Below are 23,482 nucleotides of genomic sequence, written 5' to 3'. Positions count from 1 at the left end.
GTTCTCCTCAGTATCTTACCTAACCACACAAGACTCTTTCTGTTTCATCTGGATAAACATAATTTGTTATCACTTTATGACGTATAGCTGCATGTTTCTTGCGTTTTGATGAAGAACAAATCTGGAAATTGAAAAGTGGAACAACTTTTGTCAACTTCTGTGCAGTTACAAAGCATGGAGTCCACAATTTTTGATGGCATCACAAAGATGCTCAATATTAGACTGTTGTTGGTCTCCGTGCATATTGTTTCATCGTCTTACAAAATTATCTCTCTGTGTTGTAATGCAGTCTTTTCAGGTTAAATAGAGATCAATTATGATTAATGATACTGTATTTGAGCACCACTTCATCTTTCTATATGTCATATTGATCTGAGTCTGTGCCAGTTTGTATTATGATTGAATTCTGAGTATTTGTCTTTTTGCAGATTTGGGTCTGGCAGATCTTCAGTCACTTCGAGAGCAGAAGACATTAAGTTGACTGCACATCATTTCAAATATTTGCTTTTTTAGAACTAGAAAAATAACTTTTCCATTGTAAGTTCACAAAATAATATACAACACAACAGGAAATGTCTGGGTTTTTTAAAGAAGGAGGTGGCTCCATAAAGCTTTCAGATGCTGTTAAAATAAAAGTCAGCAAACCACTTGAAACGCCACCAGGGTTTCTCCCAGTTTATATGGTTCACCTGGAAAAGAACATGACATTCAATGTCGATGGATGCAAGAGTTTCAGTATTGGAGAAGAGTCCAGTAAACCTAATCGCACCATAATGCTTATGGGTGCAACCGGTGCTGGGAAGACAACTCTCATCAACGGGATGATCAATTACATTTTAGGTGTTAAATGGGAGGATCCATATCGCTTTAACTTAGTGAATGAAACTCAGTCAACATCACAAGCTCACAGTCAGACCTCTGAAGTCGCTGTTTACAAAATCAACCACCAGGAGGGATTTCAAATCCCGTTCTCTCTGACCATTGTGGACACTCCAGGCTTTGGAGATACAAGAGGCATAGAAAGAGACAGAGAAACTGTAGAGCAGCTACGTAATCTCTTCACTTTCCCACATGGTGTCAGTGAAATCGATGCTGTGTGTTTTGTAGCTCAGGCTGCTTTAGCACGACTCACAGCAGCACAAAGATATGTGTTTGATTCAGTGCTCTCAATCTTTGGCAAAGATGTGGCAGAAAACATCAGGGTTCTGGTGACATTTGCAGACAGTCAACGACCATCAGTTCTAGAGGCGATCAATGCTGCAGGAGTCCCATGTCCTAAAACAAAAGACGGACTGCCGGTTCACTTCAAGTTCAATAACTCAGCACTGTTTGCAAATAACAAATCAGCTGTAGCAGAAAGCATGAGTGATGATGATGATGATGATGATAATGATGATGATGAAGAGGACTTCAATCAGATGTTTTGGGAGATGGGGACGAAAAGTATGAAGAGGTTTTTTGCTGCTTTGAATAAAATAGTAACCAAAAGCTTGACACTGACAAAGGAAGTCCTCAGAGAAAGAAAGGAGCTCGAGATTTCAGTTGAGAATCTGCAGTTGCAGGTGAAACTTGGGTTAGCCAAGCTTGAGGAGATAAAAGAGACGAGTGAAAAAATTAAAAACTGCAAGGCAGAGATCAGCAGAAATGAAAGCTTTGAGTTTGAAGTTTCTGTTAAAATCCCTGTTCAGAAGGATATTTCGAATCCTGGAAACTACATCACGAATTGCAAGCAGTGTCATTACACCTGTCACTACCCTTGCCAGATAGCAAATGATGCAGATAAACATGGCTGTGCAGCAATGGGGCCAGATGGATACTGTACAGAGTGCCCAGGGAAATGCATCTGGAATGTACATTATAATCAGAAGTATAAATGGGTGTATAAAGAAGTTAAAGAGAAACGAACAATAAAGGAGCTGAGAAAAAAGTACTTGAAGGCCAAAGGAGAGAAGATGACTGTTCAAGCACTGGTTGACAAACTGAATGCTGAGTACGACTGTTTGCAGGCTGAGGTGGTGAAACTGGTGGAGAGATCTGCAGAGTGTCTGAACAGACTTAAAGAGATAGCACTGAAGCCAAACCCTCTGTCCACTCTAGAGTACATCGACATGCTTATTGAAGGAGAGAAATCTGAGGCTAAACCAGGCTGGAAGCAACGAGTTCAGTCTCTGATGTCCATGAAGGAAAAAGCAGAGCTCATGGCTCACGTGGAGAAATGTAATTAAACATTTCTTGATGCTACATCTTTGACAATTCACAAATAACATAAGGTAAATAAAGACAGAAGTAGCATCAAATATTTAGAGGCATTAAATCTCAGCCAGCAACAGCAATATTAAGTAATTTTAAGTTTTTACCACTTGTGCAATTCTAAATGTTTTTTTTTTTTTTTACAGTTTAATGCTTTATCATTTTTTTACATCACTTTAGACAACATAAAACCCAAATAACATACAACAGTGATCACAACATAACTGTTTTATTTCTTCATTCAATTATTTTATTCCCTCTTAACTGTTTATAATGCCTGACACACACACTGTGTTCTCCATGTTTTAAACCTGCTTAATGTTTTTATGTCATAAAATGCAAATATCATTGATATAAGAGATTTTTATTCTGAGTTACATGTTATGTCTATTCTTGTAATAGCCTGCTGAATGATGGTGACATCATTAAATAATAAACTTTGATAAACTTGAGAGCACATAAGCTGTTGTCTGTCGTGATCCTTCATTGCACAGATTGGCATCTCACTCACTCTGTACTGCAGTCAGTGTAGAAATGATGGTAACTCGAGTTATAAACAGGTGACAAACAGTCACTGTTAATATTTTGTCCTAGTATTTCTACTTCTCAGGTTTTGTGTTTTGAGCTCTTTCTGTTCTGTGTCTCTGTTCCCTCCCTGTTGCCATGTCTGATAGTGTTAAGCTCGTGTCTGTGCATACCTGTTGTATTGTGTGTACACCACGTGTAAGTAAAGCTCACTCGTTGCACATAAGCCAGTGCCTGCATTTGGGTCTCTCTCTCTCCACTTCACACAGCTGTGAAACTGGACAAATTAATTTTTGGGTTTTTTTTTATTAATGATATAGTTTCAAATGGTGACAAGTGACATAAAAATTACCAAAATATGACGTAAATTGCTTCATACAATGCCGTGAGAAAAACTCCCTTTAATCTTAAGGGGCAATATGACCAAATTCCTCATTTCTGTAAGTGAGTAAAATGTCTGCAGATTGAGTTACCACCAAATAATAATAATAATGTTGGGCTAGTCTGTGAACATGCAGACTAAGGGCAAAACACTGACTTACACCGTTGCCCCCAAATAATTATATTTTCACAAATTTACGACAAAGCAAAACTATAAATACTCATCTTCTAGAGTGTTTCCAATGATAATACCTGACATGGCCTATTGCCCTGCTGTAAATTTCCTCATAGGTTATACAGTGCAATAATGATGCTTTCTGAAGACGCTTCTCACAATCTAGTTTCTTTTTTTCTTAAAACAGTAAATATTATCATGACCTTAACAAAAATGTGTCATATCCACACATCCATCCAATTCAGACTGCAGGGAGGCTCAAATCCATCACAACTCCAGTACGGCAAAAGCAAGAGGCGCAGAACACCTAGTAAAAAGATTTAAAGGCTGATAATCCACAAACACGTTTATTCAATGAATTTTCTTCATTGGATATATATATATATATATATGTATATGTATATTAGGGGTGCAACAATACTCGTATCGATATTGAACCATTCGATACAGTGCTTTCGGTTCGGTACGCATATGTATCGAACAATTCAAAATTTTTAATTCATTTTATCAACTTTTCTTCTGACGGTGCTGTCTGTGTTGAGCGCTCAGTGGATCTGCGTTCGACTACTCCGCCTAGGCTGCACTGTCGAGCGCAGATCCACTGAGCGCAGCGCAAGCTAGCAAGACAGAAGTTAAGCTCGTTGCAACATGGCAAATTGAACCTCCCCCACCCTCATTCAGATCTGGCGTTTGGAACTATTTTGGTTTTCATGTGACGTATGACCCTGAAGGTAAGCGCGTCATGGACTAAAGTAAAACAGTATGTCAGATGTGCCAGCAATGCTCAGTTACATTGGTGGGAACTAGTGCGTTAGCGCAGTTAGCTCGTTAACGTGTTGGCCGTCCAGCCCCACGCACGGGGTGATCCGCGGTAGCTCGTTAACGGAGATTTGCCGTGTTGTGGCGTTAACGTCATTTCAGATTAACGCTGCCAGCACTAGTGGGAACACAACGAATATGACTGCACATTTACTCCGACAGCATCCTCGTGCAAAGACAAGTGGAAGCAGACAAAAACAACAAGCACGCATGCTACAAACTTTACCCGAGTCATTTAGACAGCCGTTAGCACATGATTCTCCTTATGGGGACCTGATATGTTTAATATGCTGCTGAGAATATAGCCCAGAAGAAGCGTATAGTAGAGCTTTTATTTTGTTAAGAGACATTTCTCTGTAATAAACTCTCTTTTCCAAAGATGAGGGATTTCTCCATCAGATAGATTTATTTTTTTATTACTTTGTTGTTTCAGCAACATTAAATTTAAAAACTGTACTTTTGAGTTAAAATATCTATTCATAATTTTAATAAATGACAAATTAAAAAAGCATGAACATTTTTTTTGTATCGAAAAAATATTGAACCGTGACACCAAAGTATCGAACCGAACCGTGAATTTTGTGTATCGTTGCACCCCTAATATATATATATATATATATATGTATATATATATATATATATATATATATATGTATATATATATATATATATATGTATATATATATATATATATATATATATATATATATATATATATATATATATACATACATATATATATATATATGTATATGTATATATGTATATATATATATATATATACATATATACATGGACCCTCAAGCTCCCAGGCCTCTAGTAGAGGATCCGAGCTTGAAGGATTGACCGCCCACAGGGGCGAGTGGGGAATTTTTTTTAATGTATATACATATATATATCTATATCTATATCTATATATAACATTGCAATGACACATTACATACACATCCACGGACCACAATGAGTACACTGAGCACATCACTTGGTCCAGAGTAGATCAACATTCAACGTTTGTTTAAAATCGTCTCTGTCACATTGGTTGTTTACTCGACAGCACGCTCTAAGTGTGGTATCGAGTTTCTCCTAAAGGCAGAAACTGAGTGTGACCTCTCTGATACAGGTTTTCTCTGACTGAAGTTTCAGGTTTTGTTGAGCCAGCAAACACCAAGAAAGCCTGACAATGTTGAGCTGACTTCATGGCTCACCCCTCAGGTCCAAGGTTACAGAAAACAAATAATGCTCATCTGTAACCCAACAATATCTGCTCCATCACAGCAAGCTTATTTCAAAAACAATATGACACACTGCATGTGCTTTAATTATAACTTCATCCTAACAGCACATTTTCAACAGTGATGTGACAGCATCTCGTACACATCGCTGCAGTTTAATTATACACGTTAACAAAGGCGACATTAACGTGAAGCACCAGCTAGAAATCAACACATGTAGTTTCACACTAAAAGAACTAAAGAGGTAGCACTGTAAGATAAGAACAGAGTCTGGCACCAGAGTGTTTTAAGTACAGATTTGCAAAGCTTGCTCTAAAATGAGCATTAACAACTCTTAGTACCAAAATATTAAGAAGCTGAAGTCAGTCCGAGCTCCTACTGCAGGTCTGATGGTTTGTTTAATTTGTAGGCAGCATGTTGCTCACAACTTTTGAACTGAATTTTATAGACTGACACACGCAGTGAATCCTCTCTGGTTGGTCTGCTGGTCTGATGACTTTGTAAGAAGCTCATACTGGTTCGATTCAAACAGAATGTAATCTTTAATCTTGGTAAATATATTTTCTTGAGTAATAAACTTAAATGTACTCGGTGAAAATAAGCCTGTATCCCTGCTTCATTCATTACTGCTTCATTTCACGATCAAAGTGTGATGGTTCATTTGCTTAACAGTTTCACAATCAGCAGTTACACAGTAATACTTAAAACGTCTCTTCATTTCCAAAGTTTTTTTTTCCCCTACATCTTTGTTTACTACCACTGTGGATCTGCTTGAATCTTGAATAAATCCTGTCCTCCTTCTGTGGGCTTCGTAGCGCTTTAAAAGTCACACAAATACCCAGTTTTGTCTTCTGAAGAGAAGTCAAGAGGGAATGTAAACACTTGTCAGCTTTGTCGATAAATCAGGGCTCACAGGGGCTTCTTCTTCCACCTCCAACTCTGATCAGAAACTCATAAATGGACCATTCAAATGTTGCGTGCTGCTCCGTGTGACCCTCCAACAGCTATATTGCAGGACTGTAGCACGACGTTACTTCCTTGTTGTCCTGCTGTAGATTCTCAGTGAGTTTCAGCTTGGTTTAGTCTTCCTGATGGGCTATCAGTGCAGCATCAGTCTGTGAGGAGTTTCGATTTGGCTTCATCACCATCTGGTCACAAAGCTCCTTCTCCTGAGGGCTCATTGGGATTTGAATGTCCCAATTACCTCTCTGTAGAAAAACAGACCAAGACATGGAAAACTTCACTAAACAGTAGATCATTTTAATCACACTGAACCTCAAACTTAGTCTTTACTATGTGCATTTATGATTTAGGTGTCAGATATTCGGTAGAAACAATAATTATGTATCACCAGCAGGGTGCGCTAAAGTACTGCTGCTGTTAGGTTTGCTGATATAAATTTTGACTTCCTGGTTCAGATCTTTTACACCACAGGCAGCACTGACCAGAGACTGTGGCAGAGGCTCTTTATGGAAATGTGTTTTACAGGTTTCTGGACGACAGTGAACGATGGACCAGAATAAAACAAACAGGAGTCCCGCCGTGATGATGACCGTCACCGTCAGGGTGGTCGGCGTCTTCCAGGCAGGAGCATCTGGATCTGCAGATGAGTCGGGAGTCAAAACCTTCTAGTTCACTGCATAAATGCTGGCTTTAAAAATGTCTGTTCAATGGTATTAGATCAGAATTAGATTCAGACCTTTTAGTTCTTTAGGTTTCTGGATTTTATAGTTTTTCTCTGCTTCTAATGTTCAGATATTTTTTAATTGAACATTTAATTATTTTGAATAATTGATGAGGAAACAAGGACCACTGTTTCCAAAACTAAGAAAAGCCTCATCTGGACAACAAGGAAGCTTCCATATTTGAATTGAATTATAAGCACAAATCTTGATGTTTCTGTGAAGTAAAGACTTTATAGGCAGATCATGTGGAATAAGAGAATGAAGATCTTTTTCTAAAATTGTGAATGTTTTTTTAAAATTTGGATTTCTTTTAAAAAGTGTTGGGAAAGGGAAGACTTTTATTAAATGCTTTATTGCAAAGTGATGAAGGTTTTGACTTTAATGCACTACCAGGTATTATGAAAAGAGAAACATCAAATATTTTATGAAATACATTTTAAATTAGGAGGATATTTGAGCATGACCTACAGATTTTATTGTAATTTAGAAACATGTTCAAAGTTAAAACATTTTAGGAAAGTAAGAAGTGTGTGTGTGTGTTTACGCCTGTACCTATGATGGACACACACTGGGTGTCAGTGCTGTTGCTGCGAAACCCTGAGTTCAGCACAGTCTGCGCTGTGACGCAGTACACTGCTCCCTCCTGCAGGGCGGCGATATGCAGCACCTCTTCCTCAGCGGGCATCGAGTACACGACAGCCTAAAAGAGATCAAAATAACAAAAATGTGAGGTTTTTATTTTAACCAATGAAACAAAGAATACAACAAATGCATAAAAAACAAAACTTAAGCTGTGTCATTAAATTAAGTCAGAAAGGAGGAGACACGAAAAAAGAAATAGTGTAAGAAAAGGGACAAAAGTAACAGTGTGGGGGAGAAAACATGAACATGTGAGAATAAAGGTGGATTAAAAGAAAAAAACAGAAACAAAACAGAAACAAGGAAAGGAATCACAATCCCAACGAAAAGAAATAATCAAGGAAAAGAAAAGAAAGGAGCAAATGCAAGAATGAAAACATGAACGAGAACTAAAGAGAAAAGTAGAAAAGGAGATCAAATAACGACCTGCAGCTTTTCGCCTTTTTTCCAAACGGTCACGTCGACGGTTGACGTCAGAGGAAGAGTCTCAAACGACACCTGGATGGCGTCACCTGCTGACATCACGGTCATCTTTGGTACCGACAGTTTGGCTGCACACAGGAATCACTCTTTATTACTTCTATTAGAAAATGTTTTTCTTGGTTCACAGGATCACAGGATCACGTGGGCTCTTCAAAGTAAGTCTCACATATTTAAAAATTCTAAAATTTTACTATCAGATATTTTAAAACCAAGGCCTCTTTCTTTCCTTTAGTGCCCGACTTTCTCTTCCTGCCTGACCGATACGTCTCAGCTGAAGACAAACATCCATAAACACACCGAACATCAGCCGTAAAACAGACGTAGCTGTCAGCTCTCGTCTTACTTTGTCTCCTATTGAAGGGAGGGCTGAGTTTGGTCCAGGCGGAGCGCTGCGAGCCGCAATGCGCTCTGACCCGGATGTTGTAGTCAGAGTCTGATCCCAGGTCAGAGGTCAGGTCACAGTGACTGAGCGTGATCCGCTGGCACCCTGGAGCCTCCATCCACCTGCCGTTCTGATGCTCCAGCTCAAACTCTCTGAAGGACGTCGAGCACAGAAAGTTTTAGTTTTCTTTTAGATATTTCTTGGGAACAGAACAGAGACTCTAAAAGTTCATATAACAAACGGATTTCTTCATCCAGCACTTTATGAGTCATTTAGTCATATTTGTTGCATTTCAGTCCAATTATCCCTGTTTTTAATCTCCATATTTTTGTTAATCTACCTGTGTTGTACACAGTGCTTTGAGTAGAAAGCGATATAAGAATCAGTCCATTTACCATCTTTAGATGATAAACATGATGCCGACTGTGTGAACTCATTGTCTCCTGTGGTTGAACTTTCTTCCTCTTTCTGAGAAGCTACAGTGAGGTAATAATAGATTCTTCTCAAGTAAACTATGGTGCTGGAGCTGAGGAGGAACGTAGGTCTGAACTAGGGCTGCCACAAACGATTATTTTGATAGTCGACTAATCAGATCATCATCCACTGGACGTAAAACGTACAGCTTATTGCACCAGCAGCATCTGCTCTTATATAACTATCATTAGCTTACAGCTTTAAGTGTTTAAGGTATGTGCTAACTAAAATTAAAGAAAAGATGATAGTTTATTAAATTTAAATGAAATTTGCAGATTGTTTCGGTGAAGTTTAATAAACTCCTTGCTATCTAAAACATAACAGGACACCGGAGTAAATTCTCGAGCATCTCACACTTCTGATAATCAGCTGTCTGCTTGATGTTTATTCAGCTGTGTAAAAACTATAACTTTAATCTCAGCCAAACCGATTTACTCAGGAACAAATAAAATACTGAAAAAAGCCAAACAATAACATTTTTAAGTTATCTAAGTGACTTATATATCATGTTTAACCTGAGTAGCGAAAGACGGTGGTGGGTTTGAAAATGATTTGCCGGGAGTCCGGTGTTCTCACGGCTCTAGTTAGCCTAGCCCCCGGCTAGCTATCGAGCTAGTGGCTAACAGACGTCTCCGAAAACGTCGGAGCGCTTTTGAAAATATGTGGTGTCTTGATAAACTGAGCAGATATTTGAGGTTTACACAGCTACATTCTCGCCTGAAAATATGTTAAACGTTTATTTTGTGACCCAGAAAGAATAATAAGAGTAATATTAAAACTAACTAGCTGCCGCCATTGTTGGAAACTGAGCTGGGCTGCGCTATGAATTCTGAGACAGCTTCTTCTTCTTCGGGGTTTAACAGCAGCTGGCATCCTTGTACATGCAGTGCTGCCATCTTCTGTTTCAGTCCGTTATTACACTCTTAAATCCTACTACTTATTCCTGCGTCTTTTGGGATCTTACAAAGCTTCAAACGACGCGCCGACTATTAAATCAGTCGTCGACGATTTTGATAGTCGACTAATCGTGGCAGCCCTAGTCTGAACAAATACAACCAATAAACTCTCTGCAGTGTAACAGCTTCTTTGAGTGTCACTGTTTATAAATCTGTCTTTCCTGCCTCAGTGATTCCCCTCCTGCTACTCGCTGGGTAATTATGACAAAGTTGTTTTTATTAGCTTCATTTAAAGGAGCTTGAAACTATTCACATTTAATCCTTTGAAAATACACCTCTGCACGACTCCACCTCCTCCACCACACACACAGCATTCCTCATTGCATTTGTTGTTTATTGCATGTCACTGAAGATTTAGCACAGTAATGACTCACGATTCAGTCAGAGTCAACCTGTTAGGTGACATTTATCACGTTTATCAGAGGATCAGAGGTGTGGCTGAGCCTGTCTATGGTTAGGTTTTGGTGTGAGTTCATAAAGCTTTTACATCAGGATGATTTTTGCCTTTAAATATTTAGAATAAAAAGCAGAGGAATAATTAAGTTTATGGTTGTAAAACTTTAGAAACATCATTGCCTCTGCATGCATCTGTGTGCTTTCACTGTTGGGGTGCATACACCCATAGCCAGGTCTTACACTGCTGCTACACCTCCAAAGCAGAAAGAGAGGGTGGAACCACAGGTGAGAGTTTTAGAACAGGTCTTATGATCTCACTGTTAGTGATTTGTTGGAAGTTATTTACTCGTTAATTTAAAGGTGTTTTTTAGACGTCTCTCTTGTGTTGCAGTGAGAAAAGACACTGAAATTCTCTCAGTTATCAAACTGTTACTGACTGAACAGCTGTAATCTTTGTGGCTTACACTCAGGTTGTCATGATTAGGCTGTGTGGCAGGCAGGAGAGGACCCAAACGCAAACTCATGGGGACACGGGGAATAAACTCAGAAAGCACAGCTTTATTGCTGGAAAGACAGATCACGAGTAATACAAAATATAATATAATATAAAGCTCACCAGGAAACACAGGGAGAATCACACACAGCATGAGGGAGAACGCGACACAGAACTGAGGGAGACGCAGACATAAATACACAGAGGGTTAATGAGGGAAGTGGGAGCACACAGGGAACACAGGTGACACTGATAATCATAACAAGCCAAGGCAGGAGTAAATGCAACACTGACGGGAGACTGTCAAAGTAAAACAGGAAGTACACAGAGGTTCAGACAGGAGGAGAGAGAGCATGGACATAATGGGAAAACATGGAATAAAACACAAGGAGGGGAAACAAGGCTTCACAGATACACAGAGGGTAACCAAATAAGGAACATCTTAACTAAACAACCTAGGAACCAAGGCATAAATAAAGAACAAAATACAAAACACACGAAATCTAAAAATACTGGGCCAACATGGCCCAGGACCATGACACAGGTGACTTATGAACAGAGAATTGTTTTTAAAACTAGAATAAAGCACTAAGCAAAAACACTTCCGTCCAGCTCTGAACACAGACGTACCTGCTGATCATTCTTTGCTCCTGTTGTTTTAGGTCACATGATTAGAATTACATCAAGAGCAACATCTCCCTGTCAGGATCATTTAGTTTCAGCTGTCGTTGTATACAAATACAAGTCTAGTCCAGTCTTCTTGCCTTTTTGTTCAGTCAGCCTCTACTCTGCGTAGTTTAAATCTGTGCTCTCAGTCAGAGAGTCACCTCCTCTCCATCTCCACCTCACAGACACCTCAGTCAGAGCTTCATCCAAGCCTCATCTTCATCTTCACCACCACCTGCATCTACACTCTGCGGCGTCCTGTCCTAAATCCTCTCACCATGTTTCAGTTCTTCAGTGATCTCTCTGTATTGAGCTACAGGATGAGGCTGACTTTGAGTTCCAAACTGTTCTTACTAAAATTCATATTTTTAAAAATCATCATCAGTTAGTTTTGTGTGTATGACTTTTTAATATATTCTGTTGGGGACTAGTGTAAGCAAATATTTGATCAGCATTTTTTACAATACTTACCCCTGATACTGGACAGAGTACTGAAGTGTAGTGTTGCATGAAGCCTGCAGGGGGGGCCACCTCAGCATGTGTCTCATGTCGACAGACTCCATGAAAACGCTGCTGGGAGCCGGTAGCGTCCAAACATCTGCAGGCACAGTAAAATGTTATAAATCAGGTATCATAAAAAATGTAATATTAAGTCAAATTTAATATGAGCAGAACACGTCCTGATATCCTCTGTTGCCATGTGACTAATCAAAACATCAGATGGATATTAAAAAAAGGAAATTGAAGCTGCAGACACGTATAAACCCAATCTAATCTAATACTGTTTGCCTGCAGCTCATCGTTACACACACTGAGTTATTAGTCAGAAGGTTCACTTTGTGTTTGGTTTTTCCAGTTTTCTGATTGGTTTCATTTAGTTTGGGAAAAAGATATCTGGCCTTAACCATGTGAACGTCCATATTTGCTGCATTGCTGCACTGACTGTGCTCAAGCTATCCGTGTTTCCTTCTTACTGGTAGTTACTACTACCACTGCAACAAGTTAAACTACAGTCACTAAACCATCTTTTGGCACCAAATGGTATTATAGTAAAATAAAACCGACTCCAGTTCAGCTGCAGCATAACAAATAGAGGTTTTTGACATTAAGACATAATATTTGTTCTTCAATTTGGAAAATGTATCTATTTATAAATGCATTCATTATTATTTGTTATCATTAAGTAAAGTTTCAAAAAGCCCAAAATAATAAAGAAAAGTTTATATATGTCAGTTTTTACTTCACTTGGCCTGCTGAGCCCAGGTGAGAGTAGTGTACACTCTACACGGGTGTAACAGGAATAGTAATGATCACGAGCATCCATGATGAGCAAAGCACACTCGTCTCGGCTTTGCTTGCATGTACGTGACAGAGCGACTGTCTGCGTCGGCTCCACAGACGTCAGGATGAGGGGAAGTAAGGCAGGTTGGTCTTTTCAAAGCGGGTTCAGTGAAGAAGCAACGGAGAAAAGGAAACTCAGTCATTTTCATTTATGGTCAAATTAACTGTATCATTAGTTGGTAGATGTGATGAAAACAACATTAAAAAATAACTATTGTTAGAAGTTACACTTATTCAAAAGGCTTGAATTAATACTTTTAAGATTTAGATATCTACTGGATACTGATGAAGCTGATGTTCCTCCTTCGGTGACTGTGACGCACAAGAATCGAGTGTCTGATTGGGCAATACAAGAGTCCACTTACACTTATGTAAGATCTGCAGTGGACTTTCTTGTGTAGGTGTCACTAAGATGGGCTGTAATTATTTAATAACTCATAAATCTGAGTAATTTTGTGGTGGCTTAGGCTGACGTGTGTGTGACACTGCTGCTCGCTGTTTACTTCACCTCAAATAAGTCGACTCCCTGAACCTGCATCTGTCTGCTGTGTTTGCCCTGTTGACGCCTTCAGGTGCATTTTTAATGCAATTATCAGATTCTTCATCTGTGGTAGATTTTACTAGAAGACCTCCAATTATTTTGATGTTTAGTATTTATTTACGTGACTAATCATACTCATCTGCACTCATACAATTTATGCATACAGTCGTTTTAAAGTTCTTTATGAATAAAGATGATGATGATGATGATGATGATGCTCACTTGGCTTTCACTCAACAAATACGAGATAACACAGATTCCTTCAGTCATGTTGTGACATCACCGGTGCAGCCAAGCTTGTTCGTCTGCAACAGCTCAACTAATTAAAATGTAACAATAAAAGGCATTATGCACATTTCAGGGTTATTATAACATAATGCAGTGTTACGCCCACAGCAGTTTCAACATTATCAGATAATGTCAGAGTTTTCCGTTCAGTTTCATTCTGCCACATATGAAATTTAATATAATAAAAACAGACATAAGTAGTCGTAGTTAAAGGTTTGTGCAGCGTAAATAAGTTACTGTTTATTATTCGAGCTGGCAGCTATAAAATCACACAAACTCCTGCTTCATGTGTATGTGTGAAGCGTACACCATAACTGCACCTTCATGGGGTTCACAGGGAGGTCACAGAGATACGATTGACCTCCGCTGGTAATGACTTCTTATTCTACAGATTTAAAAATATATTACGTTGTGTTAATATAGATAAGAATAGACACATTTATGGTAAATGGTAAATGGCCTGTATTTGTATAGCGCTTTACACTATACACAATCATCCACACATTCACACACTGGTGATGGCAGCTACATTGTAGCCACAGCCACCCTGGGGCGCACTGACAGAGGCGAGGCTGCCGGACACTGGTGCCACCGGGCCCTCTGACCACCACCAGTAGGCAACGGGTGAAGTGTCTTGCCCAAGGACACAACGACCGAGACTGTCCAAGCCGGGGCTCGAACCGGCAACCTTCTGATTACAAGGCGAACTCCCAACTCTTGAGACACGATCGCCCCAACAATTTTGAAGGAGTTCCCAGAGATGTGGTTTTTAACTCTTATGTCGTGTTTTAATGTTTTCTACAACAGTTTTATAAACTACATTTTTTTAATCAAGTATCCAGATTTGTGTGTGTGTGTGTGTGTGTGTGCGTGCGTGTGTGTGTGTGGACTCCATAAACCATCCCATTCAAAAAGAAATCCTGGTAAAGCAGCAGCCAGACTCCCTCCTGGAGGATTTTCCAGCCTGATGCTGCAGAGCCTTCATGTGATTGTGTGTCGGGCTCAGACAGAAATCAGGTCTCTGTGTCAGCTGAATGTAAACTCACCATTTGTGAAATTCAGCAGGGTCATCATCAGCAGCAGGAGACCGACAGTCATGACTGCAGCACTTATCTCCAGACCAGAAGGAGAAACGAGCCCGTCGGTTCCTTCATAGCCGAATCTGAGCAGGTACCTGCACACAGGCGGATCGTTAATATCAGATTAAAAATCCAGATCTCTGTCAAAATAACCCAGATCCTTCTGTGGTCACTCAGGTCTCGAAGACAATTGGAAGATCACAGTGAAATCACAGGTTTCAGGTCGTCTATCGTCTTTCTGCCAAACTCTTGTTTCAAACTCGTCTCTCTGTAACTCGGCTCTTCTCTGACCTGCAGAGAGGAGCTGGTGTGTTCGGATGCTGAGGGTTATTTGGGGCGGCAGATCCGGTCTGACCTGTTATGATTTCCCTCGAGGTGCACAGCTGTCAACAGTAAATCACTGGCTTAACTCATAACGCTTCTGTAACACAAACAAAGATCATCAACGCTGATTGTTATCAGCATTAACGCGGTCGGTACATAGTGCTGCTGTTCCAGTGCAAACAAGAGTCTGAGTGACACACCAGCCGGTTTCTGAGGTCAGATTTTAAATGTACATCATGATCTTATTTTCTGTTCAGTCCACATAGTGAGTAAGCAGATGAGCGGCCCTGACACCAGCCTTTTAGAAATGAATGCTTCCTTTAACTAACATCCTCAGATAGAATCTGGGCTAAAGCGCCAAAGATAACAAGCACTCATTTTCAGCTTCAGCAGAGGGAATCCTAATCTCTCTTGGAATACATTTTATCCACTCGTTCACTTCATCCAGATGCTGTGTCACCTCAGCGTCTGGTGCTGTGCAGAGGGACACACACTAAAAAAATGTGAGTTAATTTCTGTCATAAAGTTTCAGGAGTTATGGCCAAAATGCAAGATGACAAGGCTGAAGTCCAGCCAATAAAAAGCAAGCCTGAGCATGAAGCCAAAGCAGAGACCAAAAATACAAAGAGACGCATGCAGGGAGTCAAACAAGCAGAAGACAACACAACACAATTCAAGAACACAGCCGAACTGAAGCATTTAAATACACAGAGGAGCTAATGAGGGATAGTGGCAACTAGGGCTGCCACAAACGATTATTTTGATAGTCGACTAATCAGATCATCATCCATTGGATGTAAAAGTACAGCTTATTGCACCAGCAGCATCTGCTCTTATATAACTATCATTAGCTTACAGCTTTAAGTGTTTAAGGTATGTGCTAACTAAAAATAAAGACAAGATGATAGTTTATTAAATTTTAATGAAATTTACAGATTGTTTCGGTGAAGTTTAATAAACTCCTTGCTATCTAAAATATAACAGGACACCGGAGTAAATTCTCGAGCATCTCACACTTCTGATGATCAGCTGTCTGCTTGATGTTTATTCAGCTGTGTAAAAACTATAACTTTAATCTCAGCCAAACCGATTTACTCAGGAACAAATAAAATACTAAAAAAAGCCAAACAATAACATTTTTAAGTTATCTAAGTGACTTATATATCATGTTTAACCTGAGTAGCGAAAGACGGCGGTGGGTTTGAAAACGATTTGCGGGAGTCCGGTGTTCTCACGGCTCTAGTTAGCCTAGCCCCCGGCTAGCTATCGAGCTAGTGGCTAACAGACGTCTCCGAAAACGTCAGAGCGCTTTTGAAAATATGTGGTGTCTTGATAAACTGAGCAGATATTTGAGGTTTACACAGCTACATTCTCGCCTGAAAATATGTTAAACGTTTATTTTGTGACCCAGAAAGAATAATAAGAGTAATATTAAAACTAACTAGCTGCTGCCATTGTTGGAAACTGAGCTGGGCCGCTATGAATTCTGGGACAGAGCTTCTTCTTCTTCTTCGGGGTTTAACGGCAGCTGGCATCCTTGTACATGCAGTGCTGCCATCTTCTGTTTCAGTCCGTTATTACACTCTTAAATCCTACTACTTATTCCTGCGTCTTTTGTGATCTTACAAAGCTTCAAACGAAGCGTCGACTATTAAATCAGTCGTCGACGATTTTGATAGTCGACGTAATCGTGACTAGTCAACTAATCGTGGCAGCCCTAGTGGCAACATAACGGTGGCAACAAAGCGCCAAGTAGGTCTGGATATCTCTGGAAATGCTGTACTTTGATTTACTCGAGGTATCATTGTCTAATATTTTTCTTTACACCCCCTCAACCCCCCAAAACAAGACCTCCAGCAGCACCAGGCTCAGGGAGGGGCGGCCATCTACTGCAACTGGTTGGGGAAGAGGGGAGGAAGGCCAAAAGACATGCTGTAGTAGAAAGCCAGAGATGAATAATAACTACTGATTGAATGCAGAGAGGTGTACAACCACATTATGAGTGAGGAAAGGTGACTGAAGAAGAAACAACAAGTGCTGAAGCCGAAACAAAAAGCAGAAATGAAAATGCTTCACGGCCCTGCAGGGTTTAAAGAAGACATTTGCAATATTTACACAGTTGCTCATCTTGTTCTTTCAGAGCCAAACATTTGCTCGCAGGATCGTCTGTTTGTTTGGTGACTGCAGCTCAGAGCTCAGATAACTTAAAACAAAGAACTGGATGAACAGCACCACCCGCAGGCAGGGAGGAGCAAAAGCACTGCAAATGTAGGTCACGAGTCATAAGAGCTTGTTTTATTGTCGAGTGATCATATTTCTAAATCACACCAATTGAATTTTCTTGAAAGGCCTTTTAAAAAACTATATGGTGACCTTGTTGTGACTTATTCATTCTTTTCAAAATACCGTTATAAGTGTTTAAAACGACTAATGAATGATTAAGGCTGAATGTACAGTCGGGCCCTCCTCTCATACATTCAGTTTAATAACTGTCCCGTGGTTGTTTGGATTGGACTTTATCCCTGTGATGTTGTGCACATGCAGTTAGACCTGATGTGATTAGTTGCTTGAAACTGTATCACAGGCTGTTGTCTCATGGCGTGTCTTTGACGTGCTGAGGCGCTTCAGTGCATGTTGAAAAATGGTTCTCGTGTATCAAATGCATTAAAATGTGATTAACTTTTTGTACATTGTGTGACGAGCTGAGATATAGAGCATCATGGCCAAGGAAGGGCAGAAAAAGGGATGAATAAGAGCTTTACAAACTGAAGAACTGATAAGCTGACCTGCTTCTTCACAGCAGGAGTGGTTTTGCATAGATGTCCATTTAACTGTAAAAGCAACTTCTGTAAATGTTATTGTTCATTTAAAAATAAGGACATTCAGTGCTTGTATCTGGATGTGTAACAGTTTTTTCCTTTATGTTAAATGTTGTGCACCATGTTCGTGATTTACCTGTTTGTTTTTGCCAGTCTCTCCTTTCTCTCTGGTGATACAAGGACCATAAAAGTCAGACTTTGGACTCTCATGATGATCAAATATTAACTGTTGTCAACCATAAAACTATAAAACCTCGAGCATCTCGTACAACCTGCTAACCTGCAGCCTGAAATCAGCACGTATGACTCACACACAAACCTTTCAAAGCTAATTGCATCAATGTTTCTATTGCTTTCTCGTGTGGTTAGTGTTACAAAATATGTTTAATCAGGAAAATTAGTGAATTAAATGTTAAAGAAATACACAGAATAATATTTCTGGTGGTTGCGCTGCGTGGCTCACGATGGTTTCAGTGAAGATTATGTCATTAGTAGCATGGCAGCGACTCTGGTGCACTCCTCCTCTTTAGCTGACTCAGCAGTGAAACTTCTTTATTTGGACGTTTCTGTTCCTCTCCTGTTCCCATCGTCCAGAAACCAGAGAGCACGGCTGTACTGATGAAGTATGTGAAGTATGAACTTCAGTTTAGGGTTCAGTGTGGTAACTGACACATGTAGGGAACCAGATTACCCTACATGTGATCTGCTAATAAAAATAACCTCCAATATTGTAAGCTGTGGGTTTTAAGAACAGATGAAGTGGCGCAGCTTCACTTCCCTCCAGCACAATAAAACAACTGGTGGAGGTGATGTTGAGCATGTGGGGCAATAACAGCTGCTCGATAACTGACTTCACTCAGTCTCACTTTATTTATTTCACTTCTTTATTGAAATTCTTTGACTGGAAAATTGGACACAGATCTGTGATTACTGATAATATGAACACTGAATCTGTTAGTCGAGGCTGAAAAAGGGGTGAAAAAATTATTCAGCGATTATTTAAATAAAAATAAATAAATTTAAATATAAAAAAAAATAGTTTTACATTTACGACATGTATGTAAGGTTTGTGCATCACAGCCATAACTAACAACCATTCATCTCGTTGGATATAATTATAAATGTAATTATAACGATTATGTATTGTATGCAGTAAACACCCTCTCCCATAGAAATGTCAGTATCAGCATCACTCGCTTGCATAATGAAAACAACACCAGCACTGGAATATTTTTGTTGACCAACCCAGAGGTGTGTTTGTGTGTTTTTCTGTAGGGCGTTTGGATTTAGTGAGAAACCTTTCTGTGCCAGAAATCTTCATTTAGCCTGTGGCTCCATCACTGACCTGCAGCTGAGCTTTTCTAGCAGGATGCTGCTGAATGTTTCCTGTCATTTAGCATTAGCAAACATCTCCTCTGAGATACCTCAAAATTCACAAATAGGATATTTACTGATATATTTTATCTTGTAGAACTTGTGTTACTAATAAAGCATCAAAACAAAACTCATTAAAAAACAAACTGACATCCAGATGAGCAAACTGAAAGTACGAGATGCTGGATCATTTCTGTTTCCTGTGGCACGCTCACAGCAGCAGTTTATCAATTAATTTTAAAATATGCTTGTAAAGAACCAGATTACCCTACATGCTAATAAAATAACCTCCAATATTGTAGGCTGTGCAACGTCGCCGCAACTCATCCACAACTTTTGGCATTTTAAAGAAAAAGAAAACAATCGAAAGCTCAAGTAGAAATACCCAGCGTCCTCTGCAGAACACAAACCCTCTCAAAATAATAAAAACCCGTGGATCATTGTGACTCAGGCGTGGCTGGAGACTCGGCTACATTATCTATCATCGTCATCGATGTGGTCAGGGGGAAACAGAAGGAGTGGCCCTGCAGTTTATGGCCCCTGTTAGAGTAAAGTCCCTGTGCTGGAGCGCCAGATGTCAGATTAACAGGACGTAACTGAAAGAGCGACACCACAGCCTCCATCACCTCCAGCCTGTTTCTACCTGAAGGCTTCAGCTCAGAGGACACAGAGTTTCTCCCTTTAATACTCCTGTGAACGTTGCTGTTGTGGTAGCTGGATTTTTTTAAAGTAATTTTTGTGGAAACATCCTGTAATCATGTCGACGGCAGTGGAAGCGGTCGGGTTCATCATGTGCATAATCAGCTGGCTGGTTAACGGTGCGGCGCTGGTTAACGACTACTGGAAGGTTTCCACCGTGTCCGGCAGCGTGATCATCTCTCAGAGGCAGTTTGAAAACTTGTGGCACGCCTGTGCCGAGAACAGCGCGGGAATCGCCGAATGCCGGGACTTTGAATCGATGCTGGCCCTCCCCGGTAAGACCGGACACTCAAGTCCTCCTCTTACTTATCTCGAGCTGAGAGTTGATGTCAGACACTCTGATCAAACCTGATAACAAATTAATGTTAGCATTATATTTTGCTTTAAAAAGCAGCATTAGTGTCTATGAAAAGCAGAACCCAGGAAACAGGATGTGCTCAGACCTTTTAGGCCCCACCAGACAAACAGTTTAGTTTCCATCTCATAAAGCTATAAAGGTGTCGTATCTAAAGCTCTTGTCATACTGGTTGTTTAGAAAATAGGCCAGCATGTCGCGTGGCAGCATTTCAGAATTTGTCGTCCAAAGGTTGCTGATGGTTTCACAGCCGGATGTTTCCCGCCTGAAGTAAAAATGAAAATAGATACTTATTAAAATGTTTGTTATAAAGTTGCCAAATCTTCAGAAAAAACTTAGCTTGATCAATAAAGGTTATTATTAGATTGTGTTAGGTTGACTTTTTCTCAGTAATTGTTATACAAGGATAGTTTTTGGACGCCATCTTGAGTTTTCTGTGTTGAAACAAAGAAACTTCTCAGAGAAGATAAAAAACCCCAAACAAACAGCTCAGTTGGCTGGAGGCTTATTTTTGATGTTTTTTTGTATTTTTAAAACTCTTCAAATCTCTCGACACTTTTTCCTACAGTGATAAAGACGTAACGAGATGCCAGGTTTCCTCCTGCAATTGAGGCTCTAATGAAATATCCAGTATAAAAGATTCAAAGTTACAATTTTTGAGAGTTTTGAACTTCTTTAGAAAGCTTAGTGTCATATATTTATATACCTGAAACCAAACTCATCATCATTACTCGGTATGACTCCTACCAGCTTACCCACCATTGCTCCTGAAACTCCCTGAAGCTCATAAAGAGGTGTGGTAGCTGTTTCTAATGATTAGCAGAGGTCATCAGGTTAATAAATGACTGCACCAGCTGTAAAACACACAGATACACACCTAACGTTACAGCCAGTTCCTCCTTTTCCTTAAACAGTTCAGCTTTTGTGTATTTTTAATAAAAGTTTAATAAAGATGTAAACATGAGTTTTACAGTAACAGGTGGTTACATATTTATATTTATATATATTTTTTTACCTTTGCACAGGTAGTTATTTCCCCGTTTGTTTTATATAACATTTAAAATAAAGAGTCATGGGAAGTTAGGACTGGTTTTACTGGGATTTATGTCACCGGCTGGAGTATTTTTCGTTCTTTTTGACATTTAAAGTTTGATTACAGCTCGCCTCACGCTTCTGGTTGCCAGGTCTGAGGTTTTGACTGAAAGGCAGCCACGTCAACTTTTTTGTCTGCTCTTAGGTCGACTTTGTTTTGCATGAAAACTATTTTTACATATAAAATAAAACAAAAAAACAAGTTTCAGAATAAATGATTTATTGATTCCAACGAGTCTGGATCAGGTTTTGTCGCTCAGTACAACAGGTAATAACAGGGGATGAACTCAAAGGACAAACCTGTCACTGAAAAAGTTCCCATCAAGCGCTCAGTTTCTTTGTGTTTACACAAAACTGATCTATTTGGTAAATTGCTGTGTTTTCATGAACAGAGCTGCAGAGGCTCTGTTTCTATGTGAATTACAGAATTACTCACAAACCCCGAGTAAGTATGTAAATAATAATTAACGACTTCTTTCTGCGTCTGCAGTCCACGTACAGGCCTGTCGTGCCCTGATGATCATCTGTCTGCTGCTCGGCCTCGGCTCCATGATCGTCGCTCTGCTTGGACTCAAGTGCATCAAGATCGGCTCAGCCACTGAACAATCCAAGGCCAAGATCGCCACCATTGGAGGAATCCTGAGCATCCTCGCCGGTGAGTGTGACGGTTCATCTCTGTCACTCCACACGCTGCAAACACTGAAAAACTTTGTCTGAAGTCAAGAAAAGGTTAATTGATTTTCTATTATTAAGACACTCAGTAGAAATTTACTACAAAATACAAAATACTGTCATAAGTTTTAGATATTTGGATATTTTTGCATTCAGTGTTTTTCTTTCCAAGCTCAACAACAGAGTGATTGTGGATTATTATATATTGATGTATTACAGATGCTGGAAGTTGGAAGTTCTGCAAGTTTTTTGTTCTTCTTTCTTTTGTTTCAGTGAAGTTTCTTCATTTGTTTACTGAATGAATTTACAGATATATCAAAGAAATGATTACAAACTTCTGCATGAGCAAAACTGACATGACGTGTTTGCACAGTCTGCAAACCTGGAGCATTTCTCTCCATGTTGTTCTCAACTGAGCAGATATTTGCAGATTAGTGCTGAAAAACACACAAGTTAGATCCTGGAGTTTTACTCAGTAAAACTGGAGCACAGACTTTTTGGATGACCTGTTAGTATAACTAAGTGCACCATGCTATTTATTAGATAATGCATTAAGAAAAGGCACCAAAATAAAAAGGATCCTCTTGAGTAACACAGACACGTGGAGGCCCTCATACGATCCCCGTGTAGGGTTAAACCACAGCATGAGGTGATGTTTTCATGCTTGGTTCTCTCCCAGGATTAAAGCCAAGCTCCTTCCTCTTTTTCCTCTCTTGTGCAGTTAAAGTTTATTGATTCACGTTTGTGTTTTTTTATATAACACCAATTAAACGTAGGAACTGTCAGCTTACAGTCGTCCATATGGCAAAGTGAAGAGCCTCCAATAAACTGAGTGTTTATTGAATGTTATATTTGTAGGAAGTGTTGAGTCAGAGGTATAAAAATAATAAAAAGACTAAGAAAGAAAGGAAGTGAGGCTGTAATACTTTGCTTGTATCTGCAGGTCTTTGCTGCATGGTAGCTGCTTCCTGGTACGCAGCCCGAGTGGTTAATGACTTCAACGATCCGTTCTACGGTGGAATGAAGTACGTTCACCACACAGATGCTGAGTTTTGATCTCACGAGAGAGTTAAAAAGTCTTTTTTTAATGATAATTATTTTTAATTCCTCCATTAATAAATTTGTTTTTGATGCTATAAACTAATATGACACAGCTTTAAATGTTAATTTAATCTGATTTTATTTTGTTATATTTGATCTTTTTTGCATTTTAAATGTAAGTAAAACAAATAAATCTGAGCGTTTTCTGCCTGAAACTTCAGTTTCAGCTGTTTGGTGTTTGGTGGCATGGTTCAGTCAGACCTCTGTCACAGAGAAAAACTCTAAATCAGATAGTGAGATG

At 39.5% G+C, this 23,482-nt stretch overlaps 3 protein-coding genes across 3 annotated transcripts in view; 2 read left to right on the top strand and 1 right to left on the bottom strand.

The window, feature by feature from the left end:
* Window positions 1-462: 462 nt before the first annotated feature.
* On the top strand, window positions 463-2,702 carry LOC102776635 (uncharacterized). Its single transcript, XM_006804617.3, has one exon. The coding sequence runs from the start codon at window positions 573-575 to the stop codon at window positions 2,223-2,225; it is 1,653 nt and encodes a 550-aa protein (XP_006804680.2). The 5' UTR covers window positions 463-572; the 3' UTR covers window positions 2,226-2,702.
* A 2,592-nt stretch (window positions 2,703-5,294) lies between these two features.
* On the bottom strand, window positions 5,295-15,427 carry il20rb (interleukin 20 receptor subunit beta). The gene is made up of 7 exons (XM_087831724.1): window positions 14,773-15,427; window positions 12,028-12,154; window positions 8,533-8,723; window positions 8,133-8,257; window positions 7,620-7,767; window positions 6,828-6,982; window positions 5,295-6,590 (listed from the first exon to the last, which is right to left on the bottom strand). Exons 1-7 carry the CDS (start codon window positions 14,822-14,824, stop codon window positions 6,462-6,464), a joined length of 927 nt encoding a protein of 308 aa, XP_087687850.1. The 5' UTR covers window positions 14,825-15,427; the 3' UTR covers window positions 5,295-6,461.
* A 4,482-nt stretch (window positions 15,428-19,909) lies between these two features.
* Window positions 19,910-23,482, top strand: part of cldn15la (claudin 15-like a) — a 4,497-nt gene continuing 924 nt past the window's right edge. The window contains exons 1-3 of the mRNA XM_087831709.1: window positions 19,910-20,296; window positions 21,959-22,123; window positions 23,084-23,165. Of these exons, the coding sequence (XP_087687835.1) occupies window positions 20,080-20,296; window positions 21,959-22,123; window positions 23,084-23,165 (464 nt within the window). The 5' untranslated portion in view covers window positions 19,910-20,079. The remainder of the gene's footprint in view (window positions 20,297-21,958; window positions 22,124-23,083; window positions 23,166-23,482) is intronic.

This window comes from Neolamprologus brichardi, chromosome 18 (assembly GCF_056152115.1).
Source record: "Neolamprologus brichardi isolate AB-2024 chromosome 18, ASM5615211v1, whole genome shotgun sequence".
Lineage (NCBI taxonomy): Eukaryota > Metazoa > Chordata > Actinopteri > Cichliformes > Cichlidae > Neolamprologus > Neolamprologus brichardi.
This window is presented reverse-complemented; position numbering and strand designations above follow the sequence as displayed.

Excerpts from the sequence above, each read along its gene's own strand:
- LOC102776635 (XM_006804617.3), top strand. The coding sequence starts at position 573 with ATGTCTGGGTTTTTTAAAGAAGGAGGTGGCTCCATAAAGCTTTCAGAT.
- il20rb (XM_087831724.1), bottom strand. The coding sequence starts at position 14,824 with ATGACTGTCGGTCTCCTGCTGCTGATGATGACCCTGCTGAATTTCACA. Across the intron at positions 8,724-12,027 it reads TACTCTGTCCAGTATCAGGG|AGAGTTTGAGCTGGAGCATC; the intron begins GTAAGTATTGTA and ends GACGTCCTTCAG. Across the intron at positions 8,258-8,532 it reads TCCCTTCAATAGGAGACAAA|CCAAACTGTCGGTACCAAAG; the intron begins GTAAGACGAGAG and ends TCCTGTGTGCAG.